This window comes from Trachurus trachurus (assembly GCF_905171665.1).
Source record: "Trachurus trachurus genome assembly, chromosome: 22".
Classification (NCBI taxonomy): Eukaryota; Metazoa; Chordata; class Actinopteri; order Carangiformes; family Carangidae; genus Trachurus; species Trachurus trachurus.
The window spans coordinates 4,110,604-4,132,599 of record NC_139907.1 but is presented as its reverse complement, the minus strand read 5'-3'; the positions used below and the strand labels follow the sequence as shown (position 1 = coordinate 4,132,599).

The window sequence follows — 21,996 nt, the reverse complement described above, 5'->3', positions numbered from 1 at the left end:
CAGGGAGGAAATCTTTACCGTCCGTCCTTAAACTACGATTTCTAACCGATGTTTAATGTCTATTCGACGTGTTTATTTCTGAGTGGTGGAGTTATGATGACATGAATGTACATTTGTGATTTATAAAATGCACCGGAAAAAAAATGTTTTTGTCGGCTTAACGTGTGTGTTTCTTGTTAAAGGTCAAAGTCTCACAGTCTCGTCTTCTGTTGTTGTGTGGAGTGGTAATGTGGATGTTATACAATATATATAATATTATATTCTATATATATTCAATATAATATTCTCAGGAGGAGGGGGACAAAAAAAACAACGAGAGAACAGCGCCCTCTGTCGCCCACATGTAGAACTGCAGCATCCCCCTTTAACACGGATGATCTAATTATCACTTTATCAGTAAATCAGACAATTACATTAATGTGCATTAGTTTTTGCATCTACACATTAGAAGATTTATATCGTGCCTGGTTACCACGGCAACATACAGGATGCTGCAGCCTCCTCATCCACCACATCCTCCTCATCTACCACTCGACACACAGCAACAAGAGGCTACGAAGTCGCTGTTGTTGTATTTTTTGTAAGTGTGTGTGTGTGTTTGTGTAACCTGTAATTGTTTTAAGGACATTGTCGTTCTACAAGACACCGATGCAGAAACTTTACAACTCCAATATGTAAAATATGAGACACAACCGAACCGTCCTCTGTATATCTTGTGTATACAGCAAATAAATGAATAAATGAATGGTCCTGGATGAGACTGGCATTCATGATACTACTTGTCTTGTGTAACTGCTCACAAATCTCACCAACAATATAGTTTTTTATTAATTTCAATAAAACAGAGTGAGTCTACACTTGGAGTACTGTATTGTAATAAATAGTTTACAAATACAAATATGAATTTTATTAAACGACATGGGAAATTAATTTGTCATCTACCATTTGCAGAAGATTTTTTATATTATATAAGATTTATACGATATTTTATGCTAATAAGAAGTAAAATATTTCTCTTTTTGTGTTTTTAACCTTTATTTAACCAGGCAAGCAAATTAAGAACAAAATTCTTATTTTCAAGTGCAGCCTGAGGGGGAAGGGGGAGGGGAGTGCTAAAAGTGAAACAAGGTTAATAAATTACACAGAAAAATTCTATACAATACAGTACATACAATATATCAATAAAATACAATACAATACAATGTTGGAATCTAGCAGCAAGGCTGTACTTGTGTACACTACCTGATAAAAGGTCCAGTATGTAAAATGGGGGTAAAACCGTGATATTTCGCGTCCAGAGTGTAGGATATTCAGATTTTTCCACTAAACCTTGACAATTATTACACACTGAACCTTTAAATGTACTCACTTACTTTATTTCACTTAAAATGACAAAGTATTATTGAAATATATTGTTTTTTTTTATTTATTTAATTGCTAATCTTGTGATTAATTTTTTGTACAAAATTTGGATTGATGACTTATTCTTTCAAATCTGAGGAAAAAAGCTAATTAGAATTATAAATGTATTATATTATTTTACGAATGTAGATATTATTATAACCTTACAAAGAGATCATTCATATTATTGGCAGAAATAAAATAAAAAAACGTAAACATTATTTTTTTTCTACTACTGTGTATTTCCGGGCGGGGTTGTAAAACCAAAACACTCCATCTTGCGCTGCGCGTCACGTGATGTGTTCTCTGTGCTCTGATTGGACAAGCGGCCTGTCAATCACTCTGGGGAGAGGGAGGAAGGAGGGGGCGGGGCTTAGACAGGCAGCAGCCAGGAGTTAGTTGTTGGTGGTGGACTCGGAGCTCGGAGCTGAAACACAACAAGCGCCCGCCGTGAAAAGCAAAATGTCCTCAGTGCCTGACGGGAAGAAGCTGGTCCGCAGCCCGAGCGGCCTCCGCATGGTCCCGGAGAGCGGCGCCTTCAGCCCCTTCGGCCTGGACGAGCCGCAGTGGGTCCCCGACAAAGAGGTGAGTCGCTCCGGCGGGTTGGTGAGAAGCTACCGGAGCTGCTGCTGCTGCTGCTGCTGCTGCTGCACGGAGCTCCGCGTCGAGCTGGCGGCACAGTTCAACCACGCGTTTCCGTTTAGGATTATCAAAATAAAACGATAATGTATACAGTACAGCTCTGGAAAAACTTAAAGAGACCACTTTAAAATGATCAGTTTCTCTCAGTTTTACTATATACTGTATGCTTTTGAGTAAAATTAACACTTTTGTTTTATTCTATAAACTACTGACAACTTTTCTCCTGAATTTGAAATAAAAAATATTGTCATTTATTTGCAGAAAATGGCAACTAGTCAAAATAACAAAAAAGTTCCAGTCTTTTCAGACCTCAAATAATGTAGAGAAGCTGATTTATTAGCCTCCTAATTTGAATAATTTGAATTTGATTAAGAATTGTGAGAATTATTACTCAGCTGTTTATCACAGTGTTAAAATTTAAGCCAGTATTTATGACCTTCTACAAAATATAGCATTTGTCCTATTCATAGTGATCAAAATTAAGAAGTTATGCTAATAAGTAGTAAAACATTTACCCTGAAATCTAGCAGCAATGCTGTACTTATGTACACTACTTGATTAAATGTAGCCTCCTGAGTACTCATGTCATGTCAAGTCTGCAGTTGTAGATATTGATCCAGATGTGCTGCAGCTCTTTTACAGGAGAGTTGATTGGAAATATATAAGAATCAATAAATGTATGTTTATTAATCATCAATAATCAAGCTTTTTTTTAAGCGTTTGTTGTTCAAGGAAATTGAATGAAATGCTTTTATGAGACTTGCAGACCCCTTTGCCCTCATAATGTTGCATGTTCTGGATGCAGAATGTATTGATTTTTGCCAAATTTTTTGTGTGAATCTTCTGATTAGGCTTTTATTTTTGTACAAAATTTGGATTGATGACTGTTTCTTTAAAATCTAAAGGAAAAAAAGAGAACACAGAGAATAGGATTTAATTTAGAAGTGAATTCTTTCTGTGGCCGAAACCGAAAGCAGTTCAGTTTAGATTGGATTGGATTGGATTGGATTGTACTTTATTGTCCCGAAGGGAAATTTGTTTTGGGCTCGGAGCCACTGCATAGACACAAGACAATACATAGGAGACATCCATACAAAATACTTTCACACCTTTAACACACATTCAAAACAGTGAAGGGTGCTTCCACTATATTACAAATAGGTCAGTAAAAGTTAAAGTGCTATGTGCGCTGTGGTTTGACATAGAGAAAAACTAAACTAATGGAATAAAGCCAACAGTACATAAATAAACTAGAGTGCTACATTGCATATAAAAAATAATTATATGATCAAGAGTGAAATAATAAAAGTAATAAAACAGTAAAACTATACAAAAAAAAAAAACGTAGGTAAAAACCGGTTTATTGTCAGTAACACCTTTTTTTTCCTTCAAAAGTTGTATAAACATGTCTCTTTTTTTTCTTTTTAAATGACTTGTAATTGTTTCACCTCAAAAAGTACAGTAAATGTAAAACTTTTTTTGTTGGGGCTTTTATTTTTACGGTGAAAACTCCATCACATCCGGTCCGCTCGCGCTAACTGTGGTGCGTTTAACGTCGCTCCGGACAACAGAGCTCCCTCTTGGCCCCCGGACTGGGCGGTGCAGGCGGCGACGGTCAGCCTGGCAGCGCTGGCGGCTCAAAACACGAAGCCTGGCGCCATGTAACCAGCTAGTTAACACCTTAAACTAGCTGTCAGACTCGGTGTTTAAGTCTTAACTTTGTTTAATCGTTGTGAAAGGCAGCAGTCGTTTGTTTTGTGTGTTAGTTTACGTGCTACGACGTGCAGGGTTAGCAGGCAGCACGTCACGGAGCTGCTATAATGTGAGCCTGTGCGTGTTTGTTTGTGCGTGAAAGAAAGCTGCTTTCCAGGAAAGAGAAAGAGAGTAGCCTATGTGCGTGTGGTTGGTTATTATCAGAGCTGTAAAACCACAGGAGGAAACACGGTGACATCAAACTGTGGAAGTGGCACTTTGACCGGACTGTCCGTGAACTAGCGCCACGGGAATCAATGATTGATCCATCTGACCATCAGCTGGTGTCAGTCTGACTGTGTCAAACCTGTCTGCAAGCCTCATAAAAGCATTTAGTATCATTTAATTCAGTTTCCTTTAACATTAAACTTGATTATTGATGACTAATAACAACACATTTCCAATCAACTCTTCTGCAAAAGAGCTGCAGCACATCTGGACCCAAAAAAAAGAAGAAGAAGCTGCTTATCAATATCTACAGCTGCAGACTTGATACATTTGTTATCACTTACAGTCACAGATCACTGACCAGCTTTCACTGATGGCTCATTATATAACATTGCACACTAGGCTGGCTTTGTATGTATTTATTGTAGGCTATGCACTGGTCTGTGTTTTAACTGTTTTAACTGTCTGGATGAGTGAGGGACACCTGAATTTCCTACTGGGATTAATAAGATAGATAGATAGATAGATAGATAGATAGATAGATAGATAGATAGATAGATAGATAGATAGATAGATAGATAGATATACTTTATTGATCCCAAGCTGGGAAATGACAGTGCAGCAGCAGCATTACACAGACACACAGTGACGATAACAACATATAGTATAAGAATATAAAGAATAAGAATATAAAGAACAAACTATACATAATAAAATAGTAAAATATAAAGAACAAACTATACATAATAAAATAGCAATAGCAAATAAAATAAAATGTGATGTACAAAAGTATATGCAACAACAAATTGGCAGCGTTGACTTTAGTGCAAAGTGGAAAATGTGCAATGTGTGTAACTGTGTAGAAAAATTATCTATCTATCTATCTATCTATCTATCTATCTATCTATCTATCTATCTATCTATCTATCTATCTATCTAATATCAGTCCAAATCACTCAATAATTAAGCTTTTATTTAGTTTTTTTAGTTTTTTTTTTTTTTGCACATAAAATAAAATAAAAACTGTTTACATTTGATACAAATCACTCTATTAGTTATTATGAATTATATAAAAAACAATGTGCAGGTGAGGTCGGAAACCTGTGCAGGCTTTATAGATTGTCTCCACCAAATAAGATAAATATACAACTTATAGGGTGAAGGTTGAATAAATGTTAGAATAGGTTTAAATAGAAAACATCAACAGCACAAAAAAACTAAACTAAACTAAATGACCAGTACAGCAGACAAAAAGGGGGAAAATAAAGTTATTAATTGGTTAATCAATATTTATTGCAACATAGAAACAGTGAAACCAAATATTTGACTAAACACACTGCATGGCGCTTGAGAGGCTTTTATTAAACAAATAGAAATAAAATGTCGTAAAGCTGCAGCTCTCATCGTCATTACTGTAACGTGTCATGTTTACTGTGGCGCTCCACAACCTGGCTGGCAACCATGGCAACCCGTCAGCTGTTCCTCTGATCGATACGGATCAATACAGCTTCATCGGCTATGACGTCACCACACTGACCGTGATGTTCAGGAAACCAGACCATGAGAACAGAATAGATCCTATTGATTATAGTTTACATAACGAGAGTAAAGTGGTGAGTTGTATTGATACTTTTTTAGGCGTTAGTTAAAGGGATAGTTCACTCAAAATTTAAATTTCACTCATTATCTACTCACCCTCATGTGGACTAAGGGCTGGGAGAAGTTTCAGAGTCCTCCGTGGCTTCTCTGAGTTACAGCGGGGCTCCAAATACCTCCATAGTGCTCGTCTGTAATGTCCCTCTTGTATTGAAGCCCCGACATGAGAAATTGTTCAAAAAATTAAATTAAATAAGTCTATATTTTAAGCTTGTTTGTAACCTCCCAGTGATTTGCGGAGCCGTGAACTGGGTGTCGATGCAAATCGCGCGAGATTTGGACGGACCAGGAAGAGCAGTGCTGGGAGCTTCCAGTACAAAACAAGTTTAAAATATAGACTTATTTAATTTTTTTCGGAGCAATTTCTCATGTTGGGGCTTCAATACAAGAGGGACATTACAGACGAGCGCTATGGAGGTATTTTGATGTTTTTTGGTGTGTCTTTTTGGACGAAGAAAAGTGAGCCCTGTTCGCTTCCGTCATATGGACATGCAGTGCTGCACGGAGCCCCACTGTAACTCAGAGAAGCCACGGAGGAAATTTGAATTTTGAGTGAACTATCCCTTTAACAGCTTATTGATTAATGATCAAGATTTGTTTCACTTTGTTTCTCTCTCTTTTTATTTAGACGTGAACTAAAATGAGTTTATTGCAACTGCAGCTGTTTTAATATTAAACTGATTTCAGTTCCTCAAACGTGAGGATCTTTTGCTTTGCTTGAAGTCGTGTGTCCGATCGTAAAACTGGCAAAACAACCATATATAAAAAGTTTTATATATAGATTAATCTATAAACACATTGATTAATATTTGTATTTGTGTCGTATAAACGGAGCAGAATGACGTGTTTGTGCTGCAGCTGGAATACTTTTTAAATCTAAAATATGTCAACTTGATTTTCCTTGAGTTTATTAAGATCACAGAGAATGTATTTTAATTTATTTTGTCATTATAACATTATTATAATTATACAATTATTGTTTTATTGTTAATTTCTGATCCCAGTGAAGCTCCTTCTTCGCTCTGTTTCCAGTCAGTGTTGTGTCCAAGTGACTTTATTGTGAAACTATTCGTTGTAACTGATCAACTGTAACGTTTTACAGCAGCGGGACCGAACCCCAGGATGGAAAACTGTTGTAATTTAATGAGTAAGAAGAAGCTGAAAACAACATTTCAGAGGAAACGCAGACTCCAGATCTGCAGCTGCTGCTTCTGTCGTCTCATCCAGAAATCCACCCAGCTCAGCATGTTGTGTAACTTCCTGTTTTTCCCTCTCTCTCTCTGTCTCCCAGTGTCCGAGGTGCATGCAGTGTGACACCAAGTTCGACTTCATCAGGAGAAAGGTCAGTTTTGTTTTGCAACAAGTCACAGACTCATGAATCTGACGTTGAAACAGTAGAAGAAAACATTTTAACTGAAGAATTTCGAGGGTTTTATTTATTTATTTAAGAAAAAAACATCTCTTCCCCCACTCGGCCCCCTCCCCCGTTCATTTACTTTGGCATGAAAACACACTGAGGTTGTGTGTGAGGACGTTTCTCCGCTGACGTAATCACATGATGACAGAGTCGATCTGTCCTCAGTTCACCAGGAAACACACAAGAGTTAGTTTAAAGTTAAAAAAGAAAAGACTGTGAGGAAGAAAACTGAACAAATCTGACAGATATGGAACTGATCGTTGACGTCTGGAGGTTTAAATACATGAGTTTGACACGAGGCGCTACTGGAGGTTTGTTTTGATATTTGCATAATAACATAACATAACAAAGAGCTCAGTGTTGAACAGCTCTGTGCCTTCAAAATAAAGCGCAGCACTCAATGTTATCTAGTGGCCTTTAAACACCACACGACCTCAGGACTTTAAAGGGATAGTAGCATTTTTTTTTAAGTGGGGTTGTATGATCTACAAATAGCCCCTAAGTACTTTAATTGCAGTAGAAGACTCTCTGCACTCCTCCCGTTAGCAACGCCAGCCCATAATAGCCCTGCCCAGAGATTTACAACATACAGTGTTGTGAATGGACCCAAAGAAACGGCCTATTTTCACGGCCTAAAAGAGGTTTTAAATGAACAAAAAATACACACTTCCATTGTTCGCTATAATATAATTTTTTCCAGCCCTTCAAAGTGCAGGAAAAACACAGTTTTTATTTGGACCTAACCAACTGCTGATCGGCGGGCGCTAACCCTGGGCGGAGGGATACGTGAGTTGGTTAGGTCCAAATAAAAACTGTGTTTTTCCTGCACTTTGAAGGGCTGGAAAAAATTATATTATAGCGAACAATGGAACTGTGTATTTTTTTTCAGGTAAAACCTCTTTTAGGCCGCGAAAATAGGCCGTTTCTTTGGGTCCATTCACAACACTGTATGTTGTAAATCTCTGGGCAGGGCTATTATGGGCTGGCGTTGCTAACGGGAGGAGTGCAGAGAGTCTTCTACTGCAATTAAAGTACTTAGGGGCTACAACCCCACTTTAAAATGCTACTATCCCTTTAAGGCAAGGAAAGGCAATTTTATTTGTATAGCCCGTTTTTACAAACAGTTTGTCTCAAAGGGCTTCACATGGCATCATAACAACATCCTCTGTCCTTAGACCCTCACATCCACTGAGGAAAAACTCCATGGAAAACCCTTTTAACAGGGAAAAATCACGACCCTGATTTCACCATTTGAGTACATTAGTGTTTCAACTAAATAAAAGCCTGGGAAAGTCGGTCTTTGTTTACACATTTCACTTGTTTTGGGCTCGTTTCATCTTGACTGTCAAGATGAACAGACGCAGCCTCAGACGCTGCTCCAATGTGGCCCAAGCTACTAAGTTTGGTGAGGACTGAAGTTAATGGCATTCATTAAAAAATAAAATAAAATAACTGGAAAAAAATGAATTGATACATAATATTTCTCTGGTAATCTTAAAAAGAACATTTTTTTGTGTCAACGACCTTGCACCAGAAAATAAAAATGTATCAAACAAAAATTTTGACCCTCCCATCCTCAGATAATATTATAATATATCATATATTATAGTTGTGACCTGCACATTCACCACGCTATGAGATAATAACACAACGTTACCAGACAGAGTTGTTTTAGAGGGAAATACATGCAAAACCGCTGATGTACGTTGCCTTCAGGGACAGTTTTTCATCAACAGTCTCTGTATTTCCCTCTAAAACAACTCTGTCTGGTAACGTTGTGTTATTATCTCATAGCGTGGTGAATGTGCAGGTCACAACTTGTCCACCAGAGCGTTGTGGAGTTGTTGGATTGTGTATTTGATGAGTTGGATGAGTTTGAAACCAAGAAATCCCATGAGCCTCTGTAGCGTAGCTCTGAGCAGCTCACGGCTCTGCTCCGCCGTTCTAAAAATAACTTGCACCGACAATTAAAGGTAACGAACCTACTGCTATGACTATAGGGATTATGGTAATGGGCCAATTTGCCAAAATGTTGAACTATTCCTTTAAACTGTCCTAATATTGACTCTGTGTGTGTGTGTGTGCAGCACCACTGCCGGCGGTGCGGCCGCTGCTTCTGTGATAAGTGCTGCAGTAAGAAGGTGGCGCTGCCCCGGATGTGCTTCGTGGACCCGGTGCGTCAGTGCGCCGAGTGCAGCCTGGCGTCGCAGAAAGAGACCGAGTTCTACGACAAGCAGCTCCGAGTGCTGCTGGCAGGTGAGGCGTTCACTGTCCTGCGTGATTTCAACTCTCTCATGCTGTAGGTTGAGAATTTATTTATTCTTTTGTTTTAAGTTTCCAAAGTTGATAGTAATATTTGGTAGAAAGCACAACAGGCTTAATGAGTCGTCTGCTCATCCACAAAGATCCCGATCGTTAATGATTGACAAATGATTTGGTTCCTACGCAAGTATGGAAAGTATGGAAAAGTATGGAATTTGATTTTATACATTTCCAGGTCTGGAAAAGTATGGAAAATGGAAACTATTGTATGGAAATATATTTATTTCATCTTGGTTTGGTCATATCTGAAGTTATTTGGGTTGACTATTTTGTTTGTGCTATTGTACTTAGCTACAATCTCCTGGAAATTATTTGGTTGCATAATGGCATACACGTTCAGAATAATGAAAACAAGATAAATTGCATGCTTTTTAAAAATATTATGCACATCTATTTAGTTATCACAAATTATTTTAATTATTTTACTGAGAAGTCTGGAGATTAGGGTCTGGAGAAAGTATGGAATTTGGAAATTTCAAATGTGTAGGAACCCTGGATTTAAATATCATCTGTCAAATGGTATTGGAGCATTTTTCTTCCCTTCAATAATGATTATTGCATAAAATGAATGAATGAAAGTTTATTTGAACACAGAATAAAAGAAGAACAAAATAAAACTTCACTTAACACTTATTTATGTTCAACAGGAGTGGGAAGAAGCTGAAGCTTATTAAATCCCACCCCTTCTCCCTATGTTAATTCAATATATACTATAATAAGTTATGAAATAGTCATATACTGTATATATATGTGTGTGTAATGATATATATATAATATATATATATATATATATATATAGCACATATACAGTATATGCACACACACGTGTAGTGACAATGAGACATAAAAGAAAAAAAAATGAGACGGCAGCAATAATAGCAGCACCCTGTATCACAAACGTGTTTGTTAGAATAAAAAAGAGGTTATTATTAGATAAACAAAGGACAGAAGCATCATATTTGTGCCTTTGTGGAACAATCTGATAATGAGATCAATCAATTATCAGAATATTTGCAATGATGTAATCTGTTATATCTGAACAGTTTTACAATTTCCTGAAGTTCAAGACTGAAACAGTGAAATAAAACAGAGGAGGCTTGATTGATCTGTGAGAATGAAAAGCTGATAACAGGCTGTAAATATGAACAATGAACATTATATAATCAGTCCCTGTTTGATGTTGGAGTTTGGACTTGGATCCTAATCAGATCAAAGTTGATCAGTTATTGGGTTATCAAAGTTTATCAAAGTGATGATGAGACGCTGTTGGACTCTTGTTGGACTTCAAACAGGAAGTAGAACTACGGCAGCGGAGATCTCGGTGTGTTCACCTCCTGCTGCTGGTTGATGATCCATTGTGTTGCCGTAGCTATAAATACACAACAGCAGCAGCTTAATGAAGAAGAAGAAGCTGTGATGTAGAGACGCTGATGATCAATCAATAACTGATGAAGAGGAAAGATTTAAAATAACTTTTTAATAATAAAATATGAAATCTTAAAGCAGAAGTAAGCGATCCGGTCGTTTTGGCTAATGCTGCGTTCCAGGCAGGCTTTTGAAACCGTAAATTACAGCTTCAAGTCACGACTTAGGACTTTGTAGCGTTCCAGGCAACCCACTCGTGTTTTTCCGACCTGTTTTACCTGTGAAAGTCACTATAACGGCCACTCGTAACTTCTGACCCGTGAACTCGTACCAGATCAAACTGTTACGACTTCACAGGTCGGAAAAACACGAGTTACGAGTTTCCTTGAACGCACCATAACATCTCGTCAGCCGACGGAGTTAGCAGCCCCCGCCCTCGTCATGGATCTATTGGTCCTCGTCCCTACGTCACCACATTCAGGCGCATCCCTTGGCTGCACACACAGAGAGGACCGCCCCTTCATGCCGTTCTCTCTCCTCATTGGATAAAACTTGTAGGATACGATAAATGTTTTCTCCTCGGCTCAGAGCAGAGCAGAGTGACTGACAGACCCGTGTTTCGGTCCAAACACTCTATATAAGTGATTGCTGTTGGAAGATATAACTATTTAAGACTTATATTAACACAAAAATATCACTTACTTCTGCTTTAAGTAAATAATTTCTGTTTTTCTACTTTTCTACTTTGCTCACTGATCTCTCTCTTTTTTTTAAAAAATACTTTATTGCAAAGCTTCTTTCATTACCTTCACATTCACAATCAATCTTTACAATCTTTTTTGCATCTTTGTAGAATTTTTTCAAGTCTATACTCACAAAGCAAACAATAAAAATGAATGAAAACAGACAAACCAACAATGCAAACTGAGGAACCGCCCAAATTAGGGTCTCTGAGAGAGAAAGAAAAAGAAAATAAATGAAAGATAAATAAATAAATGAAATAGCTAAATATGAATTATTTTATTATTTTAATATTCAAATCCTTAATTTGATTAAATATATCCGCTGTTTTGATCCGCCTTTCTTTACAGTGTAGCTTATTCCAAATATGTGTTTGTTCCCTGTTGGTGTACTTGGCTGTTTCCATGGTTTCCTCATCTGCTTCACTGATCTCAATCCAGTTTCAATTCAATTCAAAGAACTTTATTTTTCCGTTTGGGAAAATTCTGAATTGTAGGATTTTCAAAATAAAGTTCCTACGTTTTGAAGACAGTTTAAAAGCCACCAGCTCCTGATAGAAGAAGCTGCTGGTGTTAACGTCAGGTAGGAGTGTGTAACTAACGACCCAGGATTTTTCTCTCTGTGTGTGTGTGTGTGTGTGTGTGTGTGTGTGTGTGTGTGTGTGTGTGTGTGTGTGACGGTCAGGTGGGACGTTCGTCGTCACTCTGGGATCGACAGAGAAGTCTGAAACCATGACGTGCCGCCTCTCCAACAACCACAGGTGAGTCTCGTTCCTCCGTGACGGCTTCAGTTTAGAGATTTCTGTTTTATAAAAGTTTAAACCTCCAAAACAACAAAATTGGATTTATTCTGGTTTAAAATGAGTCTCTTTATTAAATAAATACAAAAAGAAGCACAAGAAGAACAACTAACGTTTAAATGTGTGCAGTGTTTTCTCCATTTTTTCCCATTATATAGTTTTTTTTTTCCTCAATGGTCTGATTTGGTATGAGACATATTAATGGCAATTAAAAATAAATAAATGACAGTTTCTTCTCTGTGGAACAGCTCATTTATTAATTTCTTTTCCAACTCTCTTTATTGATTTTTCTCATATTGAGCACAATACACAACAGACAGTAATACAAACATCATACACATTTACACGTTTACATCTAAAGGTCATTAAAGTTATATCAAATGATGTACCGGTATCTGAAAATTAAAAAATAAACAGAAACAGAAAAAGGAGATTAAAGCTATAGTGCGTAACTTATACGTGTCTGTAAATATCTGTTTCACCCAAGCCACTACAAGAGGAGATGATACAACGCTGATTAAGCCGTTCGGCTCCTCAAACGCCTCGTAGATTTTTCAGTATTTGTTATTTTTGTATTTACTGTCGTGGAGCGACTTTCCCGCGCTGGCGGACAGGAAACGACCGAAACGACGTGTTTTACTCGGTTTTACCGCACAACGAGAAGGGAGGAGGGAGGAGAGCGCTCCGCAGCTGCTAGAAGCAACACCTGTTAGCAGCCTGGCGTTAGCCACATCGTTAGCAGTAAGTTACAAGGTGTGTAGCCTGTGTTGCTGTGTGTAACTAACTGCAGGGAGCAGTGTGCTGTGACGAGCAGTGTGCGGCCAGTCGCGAGTGTTATAGTCATGTGGTGTGTTGCAAGTGTTACTGTTACTGTGTGTGATGTATCATGCAGCTACAGGGGTAGCGGTGGGGACTGGGGAGAGGAGGGGAGGGTGACACCGGGCCATAGGTGCCGGCCGTATCGTTACAATAGCGCAGAAATCCTTTAGGGGGCGACAGAAGTTACGCACTATAGCTTTAATTCAGAAGAAAAATTATATAAACATACACGTACAGGAAAACAAACCCTAAACAATGCTAAAAAGACAACAACAAAAATCCTTACATTGAGGGTTAAGAGCACTTCTAAAACTTGTTGCAGTTAAAATAATCAATAAACGATAAACGATTCTAGTTTTTTTATTATGGACTTTTATTTGTGTTTGTGTATTTATTTGTTTCCTGTCCTGGACGTCAGGTATCTGTTCCTGGACGGTGAAAGCCACTTCGAGGTTGAACTGTCTCGGATGTCCAGCATGCAGATCCTCACAGACGGGACGAGTCCAGGAGGTGAGATGATGATAATAAAAATGATAATAATGGTAATAATACAGGGTATCCGCGGGGTCTTGAAAAGTATTAAAAGGTGATAAATCAATTTTGGGAAATTTAAGACCCTTAAAAAGTATTAAAAAGTCTTTTCATGACTTTTTAAAGTCTTATATTTTGAAGGTATTTTTTCTGAATTCGCTGTCCAAGAGTTTGAGTCCTAAAAAACATTGTAAAAGTGTGTGAATTTATTCATTTTATTAAAAAGCAAAGATGAACCGGTAAATGAAAAAGAAAAGAAGATTATTGTTTTTGAGTGGAGCAATGTTTTTTTTTTTTTGATAAACTTTGTCTTTGATTTATTATCCTAGCCTATTTTGAATTCTGTTGTATCATAGTGGTCTACAGTCTTTATCACAATCTAAAACTGTTAAGTTTAAAGTGTCACTGATCACTGATGTAAATGGTTACAGCTTGAAGTGGCGGTGAGGTATGAAAAAAAATATTGAGAAGGTCTTGAAAAAGTCTTAAAAAGGTATTAAAATTAACTTCAAGATTCCTGTATATACCCTGTAATAATAATTATGATGATAATGGTAAGACATTGTTGAATTTATTTATTTTATAACTTTTATAACCAACACCTCCTCTGTTCTTCTTGTGCTTGAGATTATTGTTATTATTAATATCTGTGTTCTTCAGATCACAGACTCACTAACCCACTGATACTGTATAATTTTTTCTCTGATTAACACTGGGACTGGTTTGTTTTTCCGAGCCGACACTAACAACCTCTCTCTCCTGGGCTGCTCTGACTCTGACTCTGGCGGCTCGACTCCTCCTCCTCCTCCTCCTCCTCCTCCTCCTCCTCCTCTTCCTCTGGGCTCAGAGAATGACATTCACACTTACACCAGTCTGCTGGACAGTCACTGTATCTCTGAAGGTTAGCAGCTCAGCTTCACTTCACCTCCTCCTCCTCCTCCCCCTTTCATTGTCTCCTCTGGGTTCACGTCCGTCTGCATGAAGCTGCCTGAAAATCAAACCACTTTATGTATTTACTTATTTATTTCACTTATTCACACCTCACTGAGTCCTGAAAGCGTCAAGGTGGAAAATGAAAAACCACTAAATCAATATAGTAAAACGTCCTTTTGAGTCATTTCTCATCTGTCGGTGCATGCTTTTATTTTGAAGGGCAGTGTTTTTCAGTTCAGTGATTGATTTTTTTCCAAACCCTTTGTTTGCATCTGTGTGTTTGAGCATCGATCAAGTTTAATAGTTTGTGATTGATATCGATGAGGATGAGAAGTTGAGTTTTAGTTTGTTATTATTTTGTTCATGCATCATTTCAGCTCATCTCTTTTCACCGTTTAAAGGGATAGTTCAACATTTTGGCAAATTGGACCATTGCCATAATCCCTATAGTCGTAGCAGTAGGTTTGTTACCTTTAATTTGTTGGTGCAAGCTATTTTTAGAACGGCGGAGCAGAGCTGTGAGCTGCTCAGAGCTACGCTACGGAGGCTCATTATGGGATTTCTTGGTTTCCCTCTTCAAACTCATCAAATACACAATCCAACAACTCCACAACGCTCTGGTGGACAAGTTGTGACCTGCACATTCACCACGCTATGAGATAATAACACAACGTTACCACACAGAGTTGTTTTAGAGGGAAATTCATGCAAAACCGCTGATGCACGTTGCCTTCAGGGACAGATTTTCATCAAGCAGTCTCTGCATTTCCCTCTAAAACAACTCTGTCTGGTAACGTTGTGTTATTATCTCATAGCGTGGTGAATGTGCAGGTCACAACTTGTCCACCAGAGCTTTTTGGAGTTGTTGGATTGTGTATTTGATGAGAAAAGAAATCCCATGAGCCTCCGTAGCGTAGCTCTGAGCAGCTCACGGCTCTGCTCCACCGTTCTAAAAATAGCTTGCACCGACAATTAAAGGTAACAAACCTACTGCTATGACTATAGGGATTATGGCAATGGGCCAATTTGCCAAAATGTTGAACTATCCGTTTAACAACCTGCTGCCGTTTTACAATTAACTTTGTCTGTTCATAGTATCAGTGATGATTTACAGGATAATAACAGACTTAATTTGTTCAAGATTAAAACTTTAAAGTCTCCTCCAGACTGAGCTGCTTCATTAGTTTCTCCTGCATCCCGATGGTTTTACAGGACAAAAGATGCACAAAGCGAATCAGGGCTGCAGCTAATGATTATTTTTTCTAATCAATTAATCTGCTAAATATTTTCTTGATAACTCATTAATCTCTAAAAAAAACATAATATCTCAGTTTACAGCGACTTGTTTTGTCTAAAATGAAACTAAATCCAAAACATATTTAGGTGAATAATCTAGAAATGAGCTCCAATATTTTTCAGTTCATGTTTTCCTCAAGGCGTGTGTGTGTGTGTGTGTGTGTGTGTGTGTGTGTGTGTGTGTGTGTGTGTGTGTGTGTGTGTGTGTGTGTGTGTGTGTGTGTGTGTGTGTGTGTGTGTGTGTGTGTGTGTGTGTGTGTGTGTGTGTGTGTGTGTGTGTGTGTGTGTGTGTGTGTGTGTGTGTGTGTGTGTGTGTGTGTGTGTGTGTGTGTGTGTGTGTGTGTGTGTGTAGGGACGTCCCGGGCCAGTGGGATGCTGCTCCACTACAAGCCGATGGGCTCTCAGGACGCTCAGCAGCTGCGCATGGAGGCAGCAGACGACAAGAAGGCGGCTTCGCTGTGGCTGGCCGCCATGCACAAGGTGACTGGTAGTTAGTTAGTTAGTTAGTTGGTTGGTTGGTTAGTTAGTTAGTTAATCCGTTAGCTGGTTAGTTAGTTGTGGCTGGCCGCCATGCACAAGGTGACTGGTAGTTAGTTAGTTAGTTGTGGCTGGCCGCCATGCACAAGGTGACTGGTAGTTAGTTAGTTAGTTAGTTAGTTAGTTAGTTAGTTAGTTAGTTAGTTAGTTAGTTGTGGCTGGCCGCCATGCACAAGGTGACTGGTAGTTAGTTAGTTAGTTAGTTGTGGCTGGCCGCCATGCACAAGGTGACTGGTAGTTAGTTAGTTAGTTAGTTAGTTAGTTAGTTAGTTAGTTAGTTAGTTAGTTAGTTAGTTAGTCGGTTGGGTAGTTAGTTAGTTAGTTAATTTGTTATTCGGTTAGTTAGTTATTCAGTTAGTTAGTTATTTGGTTGGTTAGTTAGTTAGTTTGTTAGTTTGTTAGTTAGTTATTCGGTTGGATAGTTAGTTTGTTAGTTAGTCGGTTGGTTAGTTAGTTAGTTAGTTAGTTAGTTAGTTATTCGGTTAGTTAGTTAGTTAGTCAGATAGTTAGACAGGTAGTCAGTCAGCTAGTTAGTTAGTTAGTTATTCGGTTAGTTAGTTAGTTAGTTAGTTATTCAGTTAGTTAGTTATTCGGTTGGTTAGTTAGTTAGTTAGTTAGTTTGTTAGTTAGTTATTCGGTTAGTTAGTTAGTTATTCAGTTAGTTATTCTGTTGGTTAGTTAGTTAGTTAGTTAGTTAGTCGGTTGGTTAGTTAGTTAGTTAGTTAGTTAGTTAGTTATTCAGTTAATTAGTTAGTCAGATAGTTAGACAGGTAGTCAGTCAGCTAGTTAGTTGGTTAGTTAGTTCGTTAGTCGATTAGTTGGATAGTTAGTCCGTTAGTTAGATAGTGAGTGAGTGAGTTAGTTAGTCCGCTAGTTAGTCAGTTATTTAGTCAGTCAGTTAGTTAGTTAGTTGGTTAGTTGGTTCGTTGGTCAGTTAGTTAGTTAGTTGGTCAGTTAGTTAGTTGGTTAGTTAGTCAGTCAGTTAGTCCGTTAGTCAGTTATTTAGTTGGTTGGTTAGTTAGCTAGTTAGTTGGTTAGTTGGTTAGTCAGTCCGTTAGTCAGATAGTGAGTTAGTCAGTTATTTAGTCAGTCAGTTGGTTAGTTAGTCAGTTAGTTAGTTAGTTAGTTAGTTACATCTGGATTAATAAGATCATCTATAATGTGTTTTTTGGCCTAATTATTGTCTTGTCTCTTGAGATGGATAATTTCCCTCATGAGGATCAAGGATTTGAGATTTAATAGTCTATAATTCTGAATTCTGGTCTTAAAATACACGAAAACATGACAGATTAAACACAATAAAACAAAATCAGATCATTAAAGACATAAAAAGTGTTGATATTATGGGTCATTTTTATTTATTTTTGTCCGTTGTTTCCCCAGGCGGCCAAACTGCTGTATGAAGCTCGCGACCAGTGACGTCGTGCACAACGACCCTGAACGTCCTGAACGTCCAGGCAGCACACACCCAAGTGTTTTGTCCCCGTCTCACCGGGGTTTGGTATCTCTTTTGGATTTTATTAACGCCAGTTCTGATTCTGCTTATCCGTCTGGTTCCTCGTCGGGCCTCGATACCGGTTCTTATATCATGGTGGTTTTTTGCAAAGACAGGAAAGTTTATAGAAAACAGAAACACTTTATTACCTCTATAACCAGTACTTTGTACATCATGTTTACCACACGTGGGCTGATTGTTGTTCTTCCTTTTTTCTTTTTTTTTGCATTGAGCTCTTTGATTTGAGACATGAATCAGGGCATGCAGCGTTAATGTTTATATATGTGTATGAAGGTGTAAACAAACCCAACAGAAGTGTCCGAGGCTTCTGCTTCTGCTTCTTTTACTTTCTCAGATTTGAGAATTTGGACTTTTTTGTCGGCCACGTGGTCCTGTGATACTTAAGAGAGTTGGTCCAACTTTGACCGCATAACATCCATGAAATGTGACATTACACCATCCGTTTTTCACAACTTCACAGATGCCACAGTTGTTGAACGACGGCACGGTAACTTTATATGCTGCTGTTGATTTTTTTTGATTTTTTTTAATGTTAATTGTGTCACTGAGGATTTTATTTCCTGGTAGAAGTGATTAATGAGACACTTTACAGACGGGTCCCTGCTGTGGGATCTTTGTCGACGGCCGGCGCCAAGTAGAGACAGAGAGTCTCAAACTCAAGCAGATCTTCCAGTTAAAGTGGCGCAGGTTAAAGTAAAAAAAAAGAAAAATCCACCTTAAAACCCTTTAAAGCAGATTTAAAAAAACGGACTTTGCATTCCAGGGCCAAAATTTATGGAGCATTTAGGAGCTAAAGAGTCGAATACTTCCCTGTAAAGGAGGTAAGGAAGTGGAGAACAAAAACATAGATATAAATAGATGTAATAGAACTGTTAAAGGGATAGTTAAACATTTTCAAATTGGCCCATTGCCCATAATCCCTATAGTCATAGCAGTAGGTTCGTTGTTTTAGAGACAGAGTTGTTTTAGAGGTAAATTCATGCAAAACCGCTGATGCGCGTTGCCTTCAGGGACAGTTTTTCATCAAGCAGTCTCTGTATTTCCCTCTAAAACAACTCTGTCTGGTAACGTTCTGTTATTATCTCATAGCGTGGTGAATGTGCAGGTCACAACTTGTCCACCAGAGCGTTTTGGAGTTGTTGGATTGTGTATTTGATGAGTTTGATGAGGGAAACCAAGAAATAGCGTAGCTCTGAGCAGCTCACGGCTCTGCTCCGCCGTTCTAAAAACAGCTTGCACCGACAATTAAAGGTAACAAACCTACTGCTATGACTATAGGGATTATGGCAATGGGCCAATTTGCCAAAATGTTGAACTATCCCTTTAAATATCATGAAATTCAGCTTCTAGTGTCAGGTACTGAAAATCAAGAGGGAAGGTTGTTTTTTTTTTTGATGATTTTTAATTTTATTTTCAACATTGATGCAGTGGAGAAATCATCAGAGAAAGAAGAACAAGAAGAAGCAGAGGAGGCTTTATGTACCTTCTGCAGGAGTGAAGGGCATTCTGGGTAATGTAGGACAGGTAGAAGAGGCCGCTCCGTCCCTGAAATGCAAAGGACGTCGCATTTTTTTTTCTTCCCCCACCCACAGTTTCTGTAAAAGTGACGTCATGTGGTCGATTTTTTCCTTTTAAAGTTTTTCGAATTTTTTCAGATTAAAAGTTCAGGTGACGCGATGATGCCGATGTTTTTTCCTCTTCCTTTTAGTTTTTGTGTCGTAACTTTTCTCTCTTTGGGCGTCGGCGGCGTCCGAGAGAAACTTCAGACTATTCACTGATTCTAGTGAAGCATAAACACACACACACACACACACACACACACACACACACACACACACACACACACACACACACACACACACACACATAGACATAGACATAATAAATGCTTTAAATGTAGTTTCATGTATTGAAGTTTTGTATGAGCTATTTTGTTTAATATTCCTACTTTTAACACAAAGTGTGTAAACGACTCGCATAACTTTTAAAGCTGAAGTATGACTATAGTTTTTGTAACACTTGTATACAGTTTTTTTTTTTTTTTTTTCCTTTCATTTTCACTCTGAGGCCTGAACACACCCGTTGCGTGTTTCCTCCGCGTTCAGTTGGGCAGGTTGTTTGTTGTGCTTCCTTCTGGGACCTATCATCATCATCATCATCATAAAGTAAAAACCTATTTAGGCTGAGTCAAACTTAGAAGTTAAATCTTCCCTTAGAGACAAATATATTAATATATTCTCCAGTTGTTTAAGCAGAGTTGTTAAAATCAGCCCCAGTCTGTGCATCTTAACTTATTCTCATTCACGTTGAACTATCCAAACAGGAAGTGACTTTTATTGTGAAGTAGCAGCCACAGGAAGTAAAAATCAAACACTTCCTGCTGAATCCTCAATAACGTTTATCTGCTGCACTTTATTAAAGATTTTATAAATTAGTTTGTTTTGTGAGTACAGACACTATGGAAGCCCAATTTCTGCCACTTGAAAAAAAAAAAAAAAAAGATATAACAACTCAAAATAATGAGATACTCAATATTTTTCACCTAGCATCTCATTATTTAGAGTTATTATGTCTTTTTGGCAGAAAGTTCCTTCCATACAGACACTTCTGAGCAATTAGGAAGCAAAGTTACAACTTCAGAAAATAGTTTGAATCTTTTTTTTTTTTTTTTTTTTTTAATCATCCAGCAGAATATTTTTAATCAAGATGTTTAGGAGATTTATTTTTGCGCTGCAGACCGGGGCTGATTTAGCTTCTTTCTAGTTGATATTTAAAGTTTTTGATTGTTTTGATGTTTTTTTTTGGTTTTTTTACAGTGATCACACAAAAAAATCCATAGTTTTTTTTTTTTTTCTTTCGGCTTCATCTCAAAAACTAAAACATGTGTATTAATTATAATTAAATCCATTTCAGCCTAAACATGAAGTGAATTTGTAACATTTTACGCTTTGATTTAAAATGATGATGAAGATTGTATAAAAACGAAGCTTCCACGTTTATAACACAAAACCCTTGACTCTCTCCGGAGCTTTCAGCTTCATCTCACTGTCTTCTTCAGCAGATGTGTGATGAAGACCATGAGGTGCAGATTAAAATCTCTGGGGGAAAAAAAGACAGAGTTTTATAACCAAAAAATAAAAAATAAACTCACACCCATTTGTGACCTTAAATCTGAGTGAAAGCACGAGTCGTAAATGTCGTTGGTCGGACTTCTGTCGTTAACATTAAGTGTCGCTGACGTCGCGGTAATAATCAGTGTTTGTGTGTCTTCCCTCTTGTCTGTGATGTGTTCACTTTGTAACATAAAGTTTATTTTTATACGCTGCTCACCTAAGAACTGAAATCACCAAGTTGTTGTCGTCGTTTTTGTTTGAGGCTTTTTCGAAGATTTTGTGTCTCGTGTGTGTGTGTGAGTGTGTGTGTGTGTGTGTGGTCACGTTTAATGTGTTAAACTCACAAACTTCCAGTAACGTGCAGTTTTCCTCCCTCCCCACATTAAATCTTCCTAACACGCCAGAGCTCTTCCTTAACACATCTGTCTGTCTATGATGAAGACAGATGTGACGGCTGCACAGCTATATTAAAATAAAATTTAATAAAAGGTGAGATCTTTATTGTTTCTTTTTCTAAAATAAGACAGATTACCCCTGTAGATTGGGTTTAAAATCTAAACTATATATAAAATGTGACAGTTGCGTTGGTTTAAAACTGTTTAAAACATTTGTGCAGCTCCTTCACACTTGTCTTCAGCTCAGACGTTTTGTTGTTAGTTTGCACTACATGTAAAATCACAGAGTCGTCACTCAGCCAGTGTTTGTACCTTGTAGCTACCACTTTATGGCCAATCTTGATTTCTGTCCCCCCTTTTTTTTTTCTTTCTTCCATTGCTTAGTTTATGATGCTGAAAACGCTGAACTACTCCCTCTGTTGGATTATTCTCTGTCCAGAATAAAATCAAGTGTTTATACCTTTGTGGTGTGGTTTGTGTCATTATAAGGAAGAAAAGCACTGATGTAATATAGAGATTAATGCTCAAGGTGTTTTATTTATTTTATCAGGTACTGATTTTGCCACTCGTCATACAAGAAGACACGTTAAACT

General features: G+C 37.9%; 1 protein-coding gene across 3 annotated transcripts; it reads left to right on the top strand.

Moving 5' to 3' along the window:
• The first annotated feature begins 1,450 nt into the window (after positions 1 to 1,450).
• zfyve21 (zinc finger, FYVE domain containing 21) lies at positions 1,451 to 18,674 on the top strand. 3 transcript variants are annotated; one of them, XM_083998846.1, is made up of 8 exons: positions 1,451 to 1,986; positions 6,911 to 6,961; positions 9,124 to 9,292; positions 12,149 to 12,224; positions 13,501 to 13,592; positions 14,461 to 14,514; positions 16,195 to 16,329; positions 16,374 to 16,408. In XM_083998846.1, exons 1-8 carry the CDS (start codon positions 1,864 to 1,866, stop codon positions 16,391 to 16,393), a joined length of 720 nt encoding a protein of 239 aa, XP_083854972.1. In that variant the 5' UTR covers positions 1,451 to 1,863; the 3' UTR covers positions 16,394 to 16,408. The 3 variants fall into 3 exon arrangements, with proteins under 3 accessions (XP_083854972.1, XP_083854971.1, XP_083854973.1); XM_083998845.1 differs by lacking the exon at positions 16,374 to 16,408 and adding an exon at positions 17,763 to 18,674 and having other exon boundaries at positions 1,452 to 1,986; positions 16,195 to 16,322; XM_083998847.1 differs by lacking the exons at positions 14,461 to 14,514; positions 16,374 to 16,408 and adding an exon at positions 17,763 to 18,674 and having other exon boundaries at positions 1,456 to 1,986; positions 16,195 to 16,322.
• The last annotated feature ends 3,322 nt before the right edge of the window (positions 18,675 to 21,996 follow it).

Bases quoted from the DNA above. Each gene is read 5' to 3' on its own strand.
- zfyve21 (XM_083998845.1), top strand. From the start codon at position 1,864: ATGTCCTCAGTGCCTGACGGGAAGAAGCTGGTCCGCAGCCCGAGCGGC. The intron at 9,293-12,148 runs GTGAGGCGTTCA...TGTGACGGTCAG, and splicing joins GCTCCGAGTGCTGCTGGCAG to GTGGGACGTTCGTCGTCACT. The intron at 12,225-13,500 runs GTGAGTCTCGTT...CCTGGACGTCAG, and splicing joins CGCCTCTCCAACAACCACAG to GTATCTGTTCCTGGACGGTG.